The 15,826-nt window shown below is 40.1% G+C and overlaps 1 protein-coding gene across 1 annotated transcript in view; it reads left to right on the forward strand.

Moving 5' to 3' along the window:
* Positions 1–14,846, forward strand: part of CHUK (component of inhibitor of nuclear factor kappa B kinase complex) — a 32,835-nt gene extending 17,989 nt beyond the window's left edge. Inside the window, exons 14-21 of the mRNA XM_069980837.1 lie at positions 4,293–4,354; positions 4,575–4,684; positions 7,043–7,092; positions 7,638–7,734; positions 8,069–8,216; positions 10,573–10,703; positions 11,399–11,495; positions 12,915–14,846. Of these exons, the coding sequence (XP_069836938.1) occupies positions 4,293–4,354; positions 4,575–4,684; positions 7,043–7,092; positions 7,638–7,734; positions 8,069–8,216; positions 10,573–10,703; positions 11,399–11,495; positions 12,915–12,944 (725 nt within the window). The 3' untranslated portion in view covers positions 12,945–14,846. The remainder of the gene's footprint in view (positions 1–4,292; positions 4,355–4,574; positions 4,685–7,042; positions 7,093–7,637; positions 7,735–8,068; positions 8,217–10,572; positions 10,704–11,398; positions 11,496–12,914) is intronic.
* The last annotated feature ends 980 nt before the right edge of the window (positions 14,847–15,826 follow it).

The following is a 15,826-nucleotide window of genomic DNA, read 5'->3' on the forward strand; positions in this document are numbered from 1 at the left end:
GTTTAGTTTTTCCAATGTAGTAATGTTGTAGTAACATAAACTACATATGTACTTTGGCAGGTTATGAGTTGTCTGACTTCCCAATTTTTTCCCCCCAATGTAAGTATGTTTGTTGCAAAATTTTGGGGGCAGAATGAGCATTGATGGCACTTTCTATTTCCTTTTGGGAGGCCCTTTACTAGCCATGTTTTCTTGGAAATAATTTTACCGCTATTCACACTGTCACCAATAGTGCGGTTCCTTCTGTGAGTGATTAAAGGTTTGCAGCTTGCTGTTTTTAGTCCCTCTCCAATATATACCAGTTTTTTTGTATTGCCCTTTTTATATGGTCGTTTAAGGGGGTATTTTTGAAAGAGAAGCAAAATCTTTTTTCTTTTTTCATTTCTCTCTTGGATTTATTCTTAAGCAAAGTGTCACGATTTATATTACTTCAATGAGAGCTTTACCTAAAATCTTATTAGGGTAACCCCGTTCCTGGAGTTTTCCTATCAGATCATAAGCTTGCTGTGTATAGGTGTTATGGTTACTATTAAGGGCCCTATTCCACCGGACGATTATCGTTCAGATTATCGTTAAATCGTTCGAATCTAAACGATAATCGTTCGGTTGAAATGCAGTTAACGATTAACGACCGAACGAGAAATCGTTGATCGCTTTATAAGACCTGGACCTATTTTTATCGTTGCTCGTTCGCAAAACGTTCGCAAATCGTTCGCATTGAATAAGACATCGTTCGGTCGTTCGCAATAGATACGAACGCAATAGCGAAGAAATACGGAAGAAGAAACTATCGCAATTACGATCATAAGTACAGATTATCGTTCCATGGAAATGAGTGAACGTTTTCAGGTCTTTCGCAATAGCGGTCGTTTGAGATCGTTAATCATTAACGATTATGCTAACGATAATCGTCCGGTGGAATAGGGCCCTAATTCTTTTCAGACAAAGTAGTTGGCCATATGGTATTGCTTCTTTAACTGTATTTGGGTGTGAACTATTGTAATGCAATAATACATTGTGCGATGTAGGCTTTCTATACCCTTCTGTGTGTATTTCTCCATTTACAATTTTAACAGTGACATCTAAGAAATCTAGTGTATCACCACCATATTAACCAGTAAAAAACATATTCATGTTATTACTTACATTTAGGAAATCAATGAAGGCAAGAAAATCGTCATTAGTCCCTTCCCATATAATACATATATTGTCCAGCAAAATCTAGCAAAATATTTGATTCTATGGATGAAAGGGTTAGTAGTAGTAAAGATATAGCGACGCTCAAAGATGACCAAAAATTTGCATAAATACATGCAGCTGGCGTCCCCGCCTGTTGTCTATACCACTCTTTATTGTATCTGAAATTATTATTAGTAAGTATAAACATAAGAGAGTCACAAACAAATTTTCTAAAATTCTCAGATTAATCTGTGTTCCTCAGGAATTCGTTGATTGCCCGCACACCTGCATCATGAGGGACGCGGGTGTACAGGCTCTCGACGTCCAGAGAAACAAGTTTGTAAAAATCTTGCCAAAATATGTTTTGGAGAGAGAGTAAAAATTAATTCGTATCTTTTAGGTTCGATGGTATATGTGGCAACAGGGGGCGCATCAGCCAGTCGATATATTTAGAAAGTGCCTCGGTCACTGATCCGATCCCGGCCACAATGGGGCGGCCTGGGGGATCGGTCAGTGACTTGTGCACCATAGGTAAATAGTACCATTTAGGTTTTTTAAGGGCAATTGGAAGTAATCTATTGGCGTTTTTTTCGGAGATTCCCAGATTCTACAGAAGATTGCAATAAAGTTTATCTATAGTTTTTTTGTTGTAGGATCGGAGGGTAGTTTAGTGTAGACTCTAACATCGTTTAGCTGCCTTAATGCTTCGTTGTTATATTGTGTATGAGACAAAACAGTACCCCCTCCCCCCCTTATCTGCTCTCCTAATTATAAGATCAGGGTGATTTTTTTTGCCATTTTAAGGCTCTCGATTCTCGTATCGATAGATTATTTTTAGCAGGGGGGTAGATCAGACATTTAACATCTTTAATCACCGCTTTTGTAAAAAGGTCAATACTACCTCCCGACTCCACAGGTGGACTAAAAGTAGAGCTATTCCCACCTTTTAAAGTATTCTCATTCCTGTTGTATAGAATTACAAGCATCTACCCCCATAGAATCATATTCAAGGGCTCTAAGATCTTCTATACACTCTCTTTCCTTGTCATTAATGTTTTCAATTGCTACAAAACCTAAAGGTTTTTTGCTATCCTGGTTCTGTGTTGTGAAAAAAAATCTATGCAAGTTAACTTTTCTCATCCATTTAAATAGATCTATTTCAAAAGAAGCAAAATCAAAATTCTCTGCTAAACCAAATTTTGTGTCACATGTATGCTGCAAACATGCTATAACTTTTAGAGATGAGGAAATGCAGTTTAACCCCTTACAGCAGATAGATGTCTGCAAAAAACCATCCACAATGCATGCTTATGTCATCTGTATCAGCAAAAAAGAGTAAGGTACCCAAGAATGGGAGATGTTGCCTGCGCACATTTGCAATTCGCAGCTTCTGTTGTGTGACAGTGGACTTACTTCCAATTCTGGCTGTTTAAAGGGAACCAATGAACGCAATTGTGCTAATATGGTTCCTTTCTGCACAGCATAGCTCTACTGTGCAGCTCCCCGAAGCCACTGGCTGTGGTAGCTTTATGGGGGCGGGGATTCATTCCACCGTGCGAGGATAGGAGAGGCAACTAGTCATCTCGGCGGGGAGCCACCTGTGACTAGTCATGGCTCTGTCAATCCCCACACTGTGCGCTTACAGGCAGAGAGCCGTGACTAGTCACAAGCGGCTCCCCACCCACCCAGATGACTAATTGCCTCCCCTCTCCTCGCACAGGGGAATAAAACTACTTCTTCCTACTGTAAAGCTACTGCTGCAGCCGCTGCTGGTAGCTTTGTAAAGCTGCACAGTCTTCTGTTTCTGTAATGGCAACCTGTAATTGCAGCTCAGCTCTCATTCAAGTGAATAGGAACAGAGCTGCATTTACAGGTTGCCGACAATATTTAGTGAACAGAGACAAACTGCTTTCAGCCCTATTCACTACATAGTGCGGGTGCCAATCCTGTGGATAGCTCATCAGTCTGTTATGTCTGGAGAACCCTTTTAACCGCTAACAATTATACCAAACAGGTGACTGTTTCTATTAAAGGGATGTACTATAATCCCTTTTATGTAAAGGTAGGGGAATAGTTTTTACCCCTTACAAGTGATTGTTTGTTTTTTTGTATCACTTCCTGAGCTGAATGTCAAGTAAGTATCCTATTACATGGGTTGATGACGGCTCAATCAATACTGTGAACAAGCGCCGATCTGCTAGATCGGTGCTCAATTACTGGGCCTATTACACATCCCGATAATCGTTCCCAAACCTGTGCAGCCTTTGGCCAAACAGTTTACATTACCTGTCCATGCTCCCGGTCTTCTGTGCTCTGTATGTGCCCTGGAACATAAGAGCCTTTTTACGATGTTAATACTTATGACTTACAATGGGGATGTGTATCATGTGGGAAGATATTTTAGGTGTACTTACAACATGACCTCTTGTTTTGGACTTGCACAACCATGAGTCTTTGCAAACATTTGGGTAGAGGAGGAAATGTTGTGCATTTGTGCCATGTTATATCATGGGGTGGTGGTGTGTGTGTGTGTGTATACATATCTATCTATCTATCTATCTATAATATATCATTTGTAGTGACCTGTGACATGTCATTGGACATGTCAAAAAATTACTGGTCGCACCAGGTCTCGCTCATGAGACCCACTACCCACACGTGATACAACCAGGTGGAGTGTGCTGAAGTGCACTCCACTCCTCAGCTGGCCAAACTTCCGACCTTATTACTTCATAAACTCATAAATAAAAGAAAGAGTTGGCTTTGAATAACATCCAGAGAGAAAAATGCACTGCTGCACACTTCTCCGGGCTGTATCTCAGGATTGCAGGGGGTCTCAGCAGTAAGACCCTGTGATCAGTAACTTTTGAAATGTCTGAGTCCAGCAAATGCTGTATATACTCCTGCATTGTATACACGATAGATATTTCAAAAGGAAAAACTGCTCTAAAAATTTTTGAAAAAAATAAGGTGGTTAGCGAAATAGATAGAATAGAAATCAAATAGAGTGTACCATTTTTGTGTCCATTTTTTACAAATGGACAGTAACACTTTAACTTATAGCTACATATGTATAGGTTTTATAATATGGTAACATATATTTTGTCTTTCAGCATCTGAAAAGATGTTGAGAGCCTGGAAAGAGATGGAAGATCGAGCAGTTGGTTGTGCTAAGGTATTGTGTGTTTTAGTTTATTTATTTAAAAAAAAAAAACTATATAATTTTAAATTAAAAAAAAAGGCCTTTGCCCTATATCCTTTTAGATCCTAGCAGCCCTTGTCCATAGCTATTTGTTACTTTGTGTGTATTTAGGTGTCTCTAAATCATAGTAAGCTTCCTTACTAGTTTGTTATTGGCATATACTTTTGTCATAGTTTGCCTCATTTACACACAGGCTGGAGAAATTTCCTTCCTGGATGACCAGATAATGGGCCTTCACACAGAGATTGTGGAACTGCAGCGGAGTCCGTATGCTCGCAGACAGGGGGATGTCATGGAGCACCTGTAAGATTCAGAAACGACATGTTCATATCTTTGACTTTCCCCTGCAGCAAAAACTGCAATATTGTTAAAGTTGCTTGTCAGAACTAAATAATTGATGACCTCTCCACAGGATAGGCTAATGATCGCTGATTTGTGTGGTGCCAACATCCAGTGCCCCTGCCAATCAGCTTTTTGGTGCCCTGTTCTGTTTGTTGTATGCTGGTGGTGCTGGGTAAGTGCAGCCTAGCTCCCATTCACAACATTGGTAGCTGAGCTGCATTTACCTACTGCCACCACCACTGTACAATGAATGATGCAGGACTTATGGCCCTGTTCACCGTACATTGCAGGGTGCCAAACAGCTGATCAGTGTGGGTGCGCCGGGTATCTGGACCTCACCAATTGATGATTGATGGCCTATATCGATCATATAGTCCCAGAACACCCCTTGGATCATTTTGCATAAATGTTTTTAGTTTAGCAAATAATAAGTCTAGTTACTTGATAAGGGATTGGGAATACTTTCTAATTCAGTACTTAAAAATGACATGTAAAAGTTTGCCTGGTATCTGTATTCAGGATGGCAGCACCAGTTGCATGTTTTTGATCAGCAATGAGATGTTGTAGGGCTCACAAAGATATTATTTGAAATAAAATAGAGCATATTACATTGAATGAAACCAGCAATGTTTTTAAAGCATCAAGCAGAGTAAGAGGAGCTAAGCACATTGATTTATAGTTGTGCATTAGAAGATTATGTATATTCATTTTATTTGGCAGGGGAAACTGTCTGAGGATCGCCCGCAATAAATGTATGCTTACCGGATGGGCTGGAGGGTTTAACATGCCACATGTTAGGGAATATAATTTAGCATGCTTATTAAGGCACATTATAGATAGGGATCATGGTTATAATAACCATTCCTACTTGTCTCTTGAGGCAAATTTTGTATCGTCTTAGGTCTCCTCTCTTGTCTCAACTCTGATACCCACTTTCCCTCACTTAAAAAATTTGTTGGGGATCCGAGACATTGTGCTGGCTTTGAGGGAGTCACCTAAAGGCTTTGGCTTACCCTTTAGGATGTCAATGTGGGTGTCCTTCTGGGATCATCCTGAGTTTTTACAAGGGCAGGAAAGCACTCAATTTAGAGATTGGAAGACAAGGAAATTCCAGGGTGAGAAAGCTTGTACATGTGGAAGAGAAGATGGCAAGATGGAAGAGAAAAGGCAGATTCGCTTTCTTCAGGTCTCTTAAGTTGTTGTTTTGTGCACAGACAACTGCTGAAAGGTTCCTCTCGCGTCTCTTTATAGAACAATGAATTATAACCTCCTAATTAATATCAGCGGAGTCGGCGGGCAGGGTTTTGCCAGATGGGAGCACTAGGGGGCTGTAGTCCCATCCGAAATGCGCCAAAACTCCTAATTAGCATAAAGATGAAACACCTAATCGCACGGAAATGGCTCATTCTGGGCTTAGGAGTCCAGTGGGTGGTGGTGGTGATTCACAGTTATCTGAATGTACAGTGATACAATCACCAACTAGGATCCACTGGACTCTGAGAATGAGAAATTATTTATTGAAATCAATAATTTTCAGGTTATTCTGAATCTTTTCCTATAACACTACATATGAATCTACTCTGCTCCTGCTGCGCTTTAACATGCTTCCCGCAGATTGGACTGAATTTTTAATGTGGCAGATTGCCTTAAAGCGACTCTGTACCCACAATCTGACCCCCCCCAAACCGCTTGTACCTTCAGATAGCTGCTTTTAATCCAAAATCTGTCCTGGGGTCCGTTCGGCAGGTGATGCAGTTATTGTGCTAAAAATAAAACTTTTAAACTTGCAGCCCTGTGTCAAATGGGAGTAACTGTGCCCTAACTTTGTACCACCCCTCCGTCCCTCCTCCCCACCCTCTTCTTCATTAGGAATGCCACTGGAACATATTCTCCATGCTAAACATTGCACAGGTGCTTAACGGTCCAGCCAATGTGTCGGGCTGACACAGATGGGGAATAGGAGACAATCTGCCTGGAGCATTCCTAATGATGAGGAGGGTGGGGAGGAGGGACATAGGGGTGGTGCAAAGTTAGGGCACAGATACTCCCGTTGGGCACTGGCTGCAAGTTTAAAAGTTGTTTTTTAGGACAATAACTCCATTACCTGCCGAACGGACAGCAGGACAGATCTTGGATTAAAAGCAGCTATCCGAAGGTACAAGCGTTTTGGGGGGGGGGGGGTCAGATTGTGGGTACAGAGTCATTTTAAGCATTAGTGGAAAATGTATGAAGATAAATTTGTGCAAGCCATTATTACAGCATTGCCTAAGATATAAAATCTGCCCTCGATTGTGATGTTTTCTTTTTCCTCTTGTTCAGAGAACAGAAGGCCATAGAATTATACAAGCAATTGAAGCCACGAGCTCCAGGTACAGTATCTTACTTAAAGCATTCTGCTGCTTTTTCTGATCATCCTGCAGTCACTCCTGGTGCCAGAAGATTGTGTAACGGTAGATACGTCCATGCCAGGCGAGTTACGTGCATGAGCCTTATTAAATCAGAATAGAGCTCACCTGGCATGGATGGTACAATTTTGCGTAGCCATACACTAGGAATGAGCGAAATGGCTGAGGTTCAGCCTAAGGACCGCCTAGAAAACTGGGTACAGCCTACGGCTATAGCTGTATCCCAGTTTTCCAGGTGGTCCTCAAGGTTGTATCCACCCTCTCCACAGAGCGGTCAGACAGCGGGAATCAGAAGCCGATAGTTCATACAAACCCGAACCTTAGCCGGTTCGCTCATCCCTACCATACACGTGAGATAAAAGTTGGGTGTTTTACAAGTGATTGGTGATCAATCGTTTCACAATGCAGCCATACACATTGTAGTTCATATTGGCCACTAAAGATGATCAGTGACATCAGGTGAAGGACACATAATCTTTCCTGGAATTAACGTCACTTCTTTCTTGCAGATAATGCTTACAGCGATAGCACAGAGATGGTAAAAACCATTGTACTCACTGTGCAGGGCCAGGATAAAGTCCTGAAGGAGCTTTTTGGACATTTAAGGTATTTCTTATTTCCAGTAGATTAATGGTTTAAAATGTACAATGTCACTTTTAGAATGATGTAATGTAGATTGGCTGCCTCCACGTAGGTTATGGAAAATAAGTGGGCAGAGGAGGCACAGGATGCAGCCACTAGGGATGAAATTATGTTATTACGGATATTCATAAATGGATTATAGGAGATGTGTTCTTTTTTGGTTACGCGTATCTGTTATTAGGCATGGTCTTATGTATTATACCATGTTTGCTTAAGGAAGCATCCAGCAGTTAGTAATTGTAGATGGTTGTTTTTCTCATCTTTCTTGTATCCTGATCCATATATGCTTTGTCTTCAGTCGACTTCTAGGCTGTAAGCAGAAAATTATTGATTTACTGCCTCACATTGAGATGACTGTGAATAACATAAAGGAAGCAGACAATTCGCTGATGCAGATGCAGGCCAAAAGGCAGAGAGAGATCTGGCATCTTCTGAAAATAGCCTGTGTAAGTATGCTTTATGGCCTAATGGAGGTAGCCTGCTACAGTTTGCCCTCACACTTAGTAATATAGTGGTCACTATTATTATTTAGGGATTTTTTAACCTTTTTATTTCTAACTAGGGGGTCATGTACCCTGGTCTAGATCCTACACTCACCGGCCACCTTATTAGGTACACCATGCTAGTAACAGGTGGTCTTCTGCTGCTGTAGCCCATCTGCCTCAAAGTTCGACATACTGTGCGTTCAGAGATGCTCTTCTGCCTACCTTGGTCGTAACGGTTGGCTATTTGAGTCACTGTTGCCTTTCTATCAGCTCAAACCAGTCTGCCCATTCTCCTCTGACCTCTGGCATCAACAAGGCATTTCCGCCCACAGAACTGCCGCTCACTGGATGTTTTTTCTTTTTCGAACCATTCTCTGTAAACCCTAGAGATGGTTGTGCATGAAAATCCCAGTAGATCAGCAGTTTCTGAAATACTCAGACCAGCCCTTCTGGCACCAACAACCATGCCACGTTCAAAGGCACTCAAATCACCTTTCTTCCCCATACTGATGCTCGGTTTGAACTGCAGGAGATTTTCTTGACCATGTCTACATGCCTAAATGCACTGAGTTGCCGCCATGTGATTGGCTGATTAGAAATTAAGTGGTAACGTGCAGTTAAACAGGTGTACCTAATAAAGTGGCCGGTGAGTGTATATGGCTTCTTTATTACACAGTAATACAGTCGCCAGTGGACTGTGGAAATTTTATTCCTTATGGGTGCATTCACACATACAGGATCCACAGCAGATTTGATTGCACATACAGTGGTGCCTTGAATTACGAGCATAATTTGTTATGGGACCGTGCTTGTAATCCAAATCCATTCTTAAACCAAAGCAAATTTTACCAATAAGAAATAATTGAAATACAGACAATTGGTTCCACACACCCCTAAAATAATGATTTATTATTCTGAATAACATGTAAAACAAATGAAACAAACATTTAAAAACAGCAGAATATGTGAAATTATAAGTTACTGTACAGTAATGGAGAGGATGGGAAACACAAGGGCTGACAGAGACTGCAGGGAGCATGAAGGAATGAGCAGGAGAAATGTGGGCATATACGTGCAGCACTCTCTGTCCAGGGAGAGAGGGGTTACAGCTATGGAGAGATTAGCTCCATATTCCTGTCCCCTGATATAAGCCCCAGCCTGAAGTGGATCTGCTATAATTTGAAAGGTGAGGGTAGACTTCCTGGGTCAGAGTACAGTGCTGTAAACCCCGCTATGCAGACCATGCCCCTCCCACCCAATACAGGGAGCTCTTAAACCAAGTTACAATTTAAAAAACAACAACTCTGAACTCTTCTTGCAAAACGCTCTCAATCCAAGTTACTCTTAAACTGAGGTACCACTGTATATCAATGTAACTAAATAACTGAACACAGCATCAAATCTGTGCCATCAAATTTGCTGCAGATCCTGTACGTGTGAATGCGGTCTGGGGAATATTGTTGGGGTCTGGTGGCACATTCCATGATTTTTTCTTGATCTTTTGTGTTCATACTGCTATAGAGTAGACTGCTCAGGTATGGTTTGTGTGTCTAAAGGTCGACTTAAAGTGTCACTGTCATTTTACAAAACTTTTGACATGTCAAAAGTTATGATCAATCCGCATCTGAGTGTTCACATCCATACTGATAGGGACATAGAGCCGGGAGAAGACTGCGGTCAGACTTATAATGTGAGCGGTCAGACTTATAATGTAGCTCTATGGAGGCTGACTGATAAGTCCGACTTAGGGCCATCTTCTCTGGGCTCTATCTCCCAATCGGTACGGGTCTGAACACTTTTGACATGTCTCCAGCGTTCTGTTTTGTCACCCGAGGGTATGTGATGCTAAAATTCCTGCATCCTTAAAGAGGTATTCTCACTTGAGCAACTTATTGTAGCCCTGAATGAACAGAGAAGGCCGTGCATATGTCACTATTGCTTCATTCATTCTCTATGGGCTATCAAATTTTTGCCCAATGCAGCCTTTGGAAATATTTGAAAAGCCCTTAGAGGATGAATAGAGTGGGGGCCACACATGTACAGACCCAGTGTGTTAATTCAGGGCTACAAGTTTATGGCAGGAGGCCCCCCAGTTGATGGCCCCCTGGGGAAAGCGTTACTGTATGCATTCTGTGCATTATCTTTAGTAACCACAGAAGAGCGGTTCTTTCCTCATTTCCGATGGACTTCTAGAAATCATTACCATTTATCAACTGGAGATGCAGGAGTGGGGGAGGACATGTTCAATAAATTAGAAGAAACCTTTTTATATTCTGTTGGATATACAAATTTACACGGATGTTGATTTCCTTTTTAGACTCAGAGTTCTGCACGCGCTTTGGGACCTTCCAGTTTAGAAACACCAAGTATTCCTCGTACATCAGGCTGGTCAGACCCGAATTCCCCACAAGTCCTTTCATCTATGCTGATCCCAAAGGACAAGAGCAAGTATGATGCTTTGTAGATCATATGCAGTTTTTTTTTTACAATACACTTATGTTCTCCCTACTTTATACACGTCGTTACTTCTTTACTCAAAAGGAATTATCCCACGAAAAAGATTAAAAGATTGATTAAAGCCAATTACACTGATGTCAGCGGTAGCGCTTCCTGGTGGACCCACAATTGCTGGCCTTCTCATTAGGTTCATTAATACCTTTTGTACATTTGTATATGATTTACTTCTGTTGTGAAGTAGTATACTTGGTGTACAGATCAGTGGAGGTATACAGAAGAGTACTGTGTGAGGGTGTATACTTTGTGTACATATCAGTGGAGGTATACAGAAGAGAGCTCTGTGAGGGTGTATACTTGGTGTACATATCAGTGGAGGTATACAGAAGAGAGCTCTGTGAGGGTGTATACTTGGTGTACATATCAGTGGAGGTAATACAGGAGAAGAGAGCAGTGGTAACTAGACAGACCAGATCAGACTAAATCACAGCTGTTTTTGCATGGCTAGTGTTATAATAGTAGTGTGTTTCATTCCAGAGCCTTACACTTTTTTTTAGATAATAGTTTTATTATTATACTTTTTGCAGTTCACCGAAACATTCTTTCTTTCAAATCAACTAGTGGCAGAAATTTGTAATTTAATTTTAATATAGCAAATTTATTGAACTGAATCTTCATATTTTTTTCAGAGAGAACTTTAAGCGTGCCATAGATGAAAACCTGTTTTATCAGAAGGAGCTCAGCACTTTGATTATGGAGAGCACAATGGAACAAGAGAGCTTGGTTGTAAGTGTGTTTGTATATGTTGTATATGCCTATATAGCCTTCTCTTCTTCTTCTTCTTCTTCTTTCTTCTTTCTTCTTTCTTCTTTCTTCTTCTTTTTTTTTATTTTTTTTGCAACTGAGGATATGCAATACTAGGTTCCACTTCTGTATGACGAAAGATTTACACTTGCGTTGTAGTATAGAAAACATTGATGTTTAAAAGCAGTCCGGTCTGTTCATATCTGTGTTATGACATCTGGTATAAATGGCAACCACTACACAGTGCCAGATTCATCACACCTGCGGTGACTCTTATGGCTTATAATGGGGGAGGAGGGAGGTCTCCCGGATTTTGCTCAGGTATTTGCCAGTTTTACTGAAAAAAATACCTCTGTTTTGCTGCACTCCCTTTTCCATTGCAAACAACTGGTTTTATATCTCTGACATAGAAGTAAATATTGCATAACTCTTGGCAAAAAAGGAAATCTTAGGCCACACTTGTGTCCAATGGCAGCAGTATTTTTTTTGTATACTTCCTGCGGCCTAGAACAGGTGGTGTCCAGATGAGTTAAAACTTTGGGGAACTTTGGTGAGCTATGTGGAACTGACTGTAAGCTTTTTTTTTTTTTTTTTTTTTTTTTTTACTTTAAAGCATTACTATTATTTAAATATACGTTGTGTTTTGATCAGTCAGGGTCTCAGTACTCACCGATTTTAAATATAGATGGGAAAAGTTTGGGCTTCTTTTCACCAGCTTGCTGCCACACCACTGTTTAGGCCCAGGTCTAGGTTATGAATGAAGCTGCTGAAGATAGTCTCATACAATGCTGAGCTACTTTTTTTAGCTCCTAAAGAGATAAAATAAAGCAGAGACGCAACTTGCTGCTCCATTCATTGAAAGATCTGGGGCCCCATTCAGGAGATCTCACTGGTTAGACCCCTACAAAGTCTGACGCTTATCCTCTGCCATGTGTGATAAGTATTTTTAACTGAAAACCCCTTTAAGTGACCATGTTCTATTCGTCACTGTCGTTATAACTATCACAATCTAAATCTACAGGGGATGTGATAAAAAGCAAGTTTGCAATATACATTCATTATTTATTTTTGTTATGATGCTATAAAACAAAGCTGAACTTACCAGAAATCCAGGTCCAGTCTCCTAAAGTCACGGCTCAATGTGTCCCTCAATCACAGGACTGCCTTCTCTGTGCATAGATGACTGGGAAATACTGGACTTCCTGTGTTTAGTCTCTCTCTTGTTTTTTCAGAGAGCCTAAACACAGGAAGTGCTGCGTTTTTCATGATAAAAAAAAAGAATCTAAATATATCACATCTACTGTTGATTTAGATTTTGAAAGTTATAATGACAGGGACACTTTAAGGGCTAAATGCAGTTTTATGCTGTTGTAATAACATACTATTTTCTCATTTGTTTAGAGCATGGACTGGAGCTGGTTACAAGTGTAATGGCTGACAACAAAAGATTGAACACTGCCCTGATGCCCTCTGCCCTGATCTTCTCAAGATCCGAGCCTACACATTTCCCCAAACACAGCAGTACTAGAGATTTTATTGACTACAGAACATTTATGCTATTGCAAGTAACCGGTTTTATTAAAAGTGCCTTCCTTCCCCATGTTCTCTACCCACCACATTACATAAGCATCCTAGTAATGTGGAAGGAAGAAAACACACTCCTAATTTGCACATTAGTCCCATAATTTTATTTTCTTCTAAAACGATATTTTAGTTGCAAGGTGTAACGGTGTAACTCCATTTCTAGTATTTCAATTTTATGAAAGATTGCTGTTACAGATGCAATATTCATATTTCCTCTAAGAGGAAACCAAAGTCACTGGGCTATGTACATGTACCCTTAATATTCTGCCCGTACAATTTTTTCCTTTTTTCCATGGTTTTCCGCTTGTAAATGATTTTCACTTACCTCTCAAAGAAAACCTCCTGTGTTTGAATGTATCTTCATTTCAATCTCATGGCTTAGGTTACACTTTGCACTTTTGGCGCATAAATGTTTTGGTTTAGGAAGAAAAAAAGCATCAAAATGTAAAGTGTGTTGGGCTTATGTTTTGTTGTAAAGAGACTCTGATAAATTGAAAGAGTAATTGTTGTCGCATAACGTTATTGACATGTCAGAAGTTTTGATTGTGGGGGTCCATGTACTGAGACCACCACTGATTTCTCAAATGAATGGCCAAAAGCTGTTAGCTTAGCGCTGTACTAGTTTGGTTCTGATTAGTTTCTTTGGAGAGACAAATGAGTGTTATACAGAATTTATAGACTTTGAGAAACTGTAGACCTCACACTTGGGTCACCAAAGCAAAATAGAGCAGAATTAAAGGGTCTTTAGCTTAGTGCTTTTGTCCCTTTAAAAGTCGGTCTTGGCACCTGGATCACCACTGATACAAACTTTTGACATGTCACTATGAGGCTGTGTGCACATTTGAGGACTTCTCACCATGCCTGGCCTATCTGTTTTAGCAAATACATGCAATAGCCATGAAATAATAATCCTAAATTATTTTCTTGTAGTTACGTGATTTTCCGTTCCTTTGTTATTCTTACTAGAAATCTATCACTCAAACAACCAACTGGGTATTGCCAGTTGGGGCCGTTTCCCTACACTGTCTGACACTATCCAATCAGAGTGCCAGACTACACAGGGACACGCCCCCAAGTGGTAACACCCAGTTGGTTTATCTGTCATAGATTTCTAGTAAGAATAACAAAGGAACGGAACATCAGAGAGCTATCAGAAGAGGTGTTCTAGAATTTGTTTCATGGCCATTTCATGTATTTGCAAAAACAGTCAGACCATGAGTGGTGGCATGTCCTTTCTAAGCATTTTTTGGGCATAAAATATTACTGCTCAAAAGACACACAAAAAATTGTTGTTTTTTTGTGTTTCTTTTTTTTTTTATCATACTGTTCTGTTAAACTCAAAAGACAGCTGTCCTAAAATTGGTTCCAAATGGTTGGAGATACAGGTTTTGACAGAGCCCAGAAACTGCTCAAAATATGCCCCAAAATTAGCCAAAAAATTGATATTTTTAGAGATGCAAAATAAGGCTTGAGAAACTTTAAAGGTTCGTAGCCTCATATGACAAAGTATTATAAAATAGTAACTACCCTTTGAATACAGCTCACTCAGATGTACTTTTAATGTTTTATTCTGTATTGTATAGTTTTTGTTCACTTTCATTTTATTTATTTGTGATTATAATCATCTATGTTTAGTGATTGACATTGTCAATGACGTTTTAAGGCATCTGGAAAGAACTGTTTTGTGGAGAATTTGTTGATATCATTTGTAGATTAAAATGTAGATTTTAATAAATTTACTATTGTTGAGATCAGTCTTACTAATGTCATAACCTCTAAATGTATGATTGTGACTTTTGTAGTAGGTTATTTTTTTTATGTTCCCCCCCCCCCCCTTTTTCTGGCTTAACTGTGCTAGTATCAGACATACTTGGGTACTTTTAAACCTGAACACCGCTTTCCATCTCCTTGCTTTTTTAATATGCAGGTTGCAACCTGTACACTGTTCGGAGACTGAACAGCTAATCCGCCCACCAAGTTACTGTTTAAAATCCTTTAATAGTTCAGAATGGAGGGTGGATTAATAGTAGCGTCAGCAGTCAACAGATGGTGAGGCCCTGGCATCCTCTTGGTCAGTCTATTTAGGCCAAGGCATCACCTCTTGGGTAAGGCTTCAGTAGAAAAAGTTTGTGAAGCGCTGCTTTACACCGACTAGTTGTGGGATTACTTCAAAACTTAGTCCAAGTGACAAAATATAAGTGCATGTTCTGGCACAAATAGACTACTACATTTTTAACATACATTTTTGTCAGACTCAGCAGGAAAACTCCTTTAGAAATGGTAAAAGTCATGTGTGCATTTTTTATTTTGGGGGTGCATTTGCAGTAGTAAATCTAAGCCAGTAAGTTAAATGGTCCAAACTCAGTCCACTAGTGTTCATCCATATGCTATTATTTTGTAGGGCAGGCAACTGTCCAATAAAAATCGGTATATGCTCAGAAATGGATCAACAGAGTTGCTACACTACATTCAGTCCATTCAGTCAGGGAAAGGACCCAACACAGGTACACTGCAGTATACAGTGACATAGCGCTTTCCCAGTATGCTGACACATATGACAAACATAGTGTTAGCCAGCATATTCAGTGTAACAGTGCTGCCTTAGAAGTAACATGCTAGACCATTAGTTACCAAACAGCCAAGTTTTGAAGATTTTATAATGTTGTACAGGTTATTTCATTTGTTTTACTAAATCGGTAACTAATACATGTGTTTCTTGGAAAATCGTC

The sequence above is a fragment of the Dendropsophus ebraccatus genome, chromosome 8, assembly GCF_027789765.1.
Source record: "Dendropsophus ebraccatus isolate aDenEbr1 chromosome 8, aDenEbr1.pat, whole genome shotgun sequence".
NCBI classification, from domain to species: Eukaryota; Metazoa; Chordata; class Amphibia; order Anura; family Hylidae; genus Dendropsophus; species Dendropsophus ebraccatus.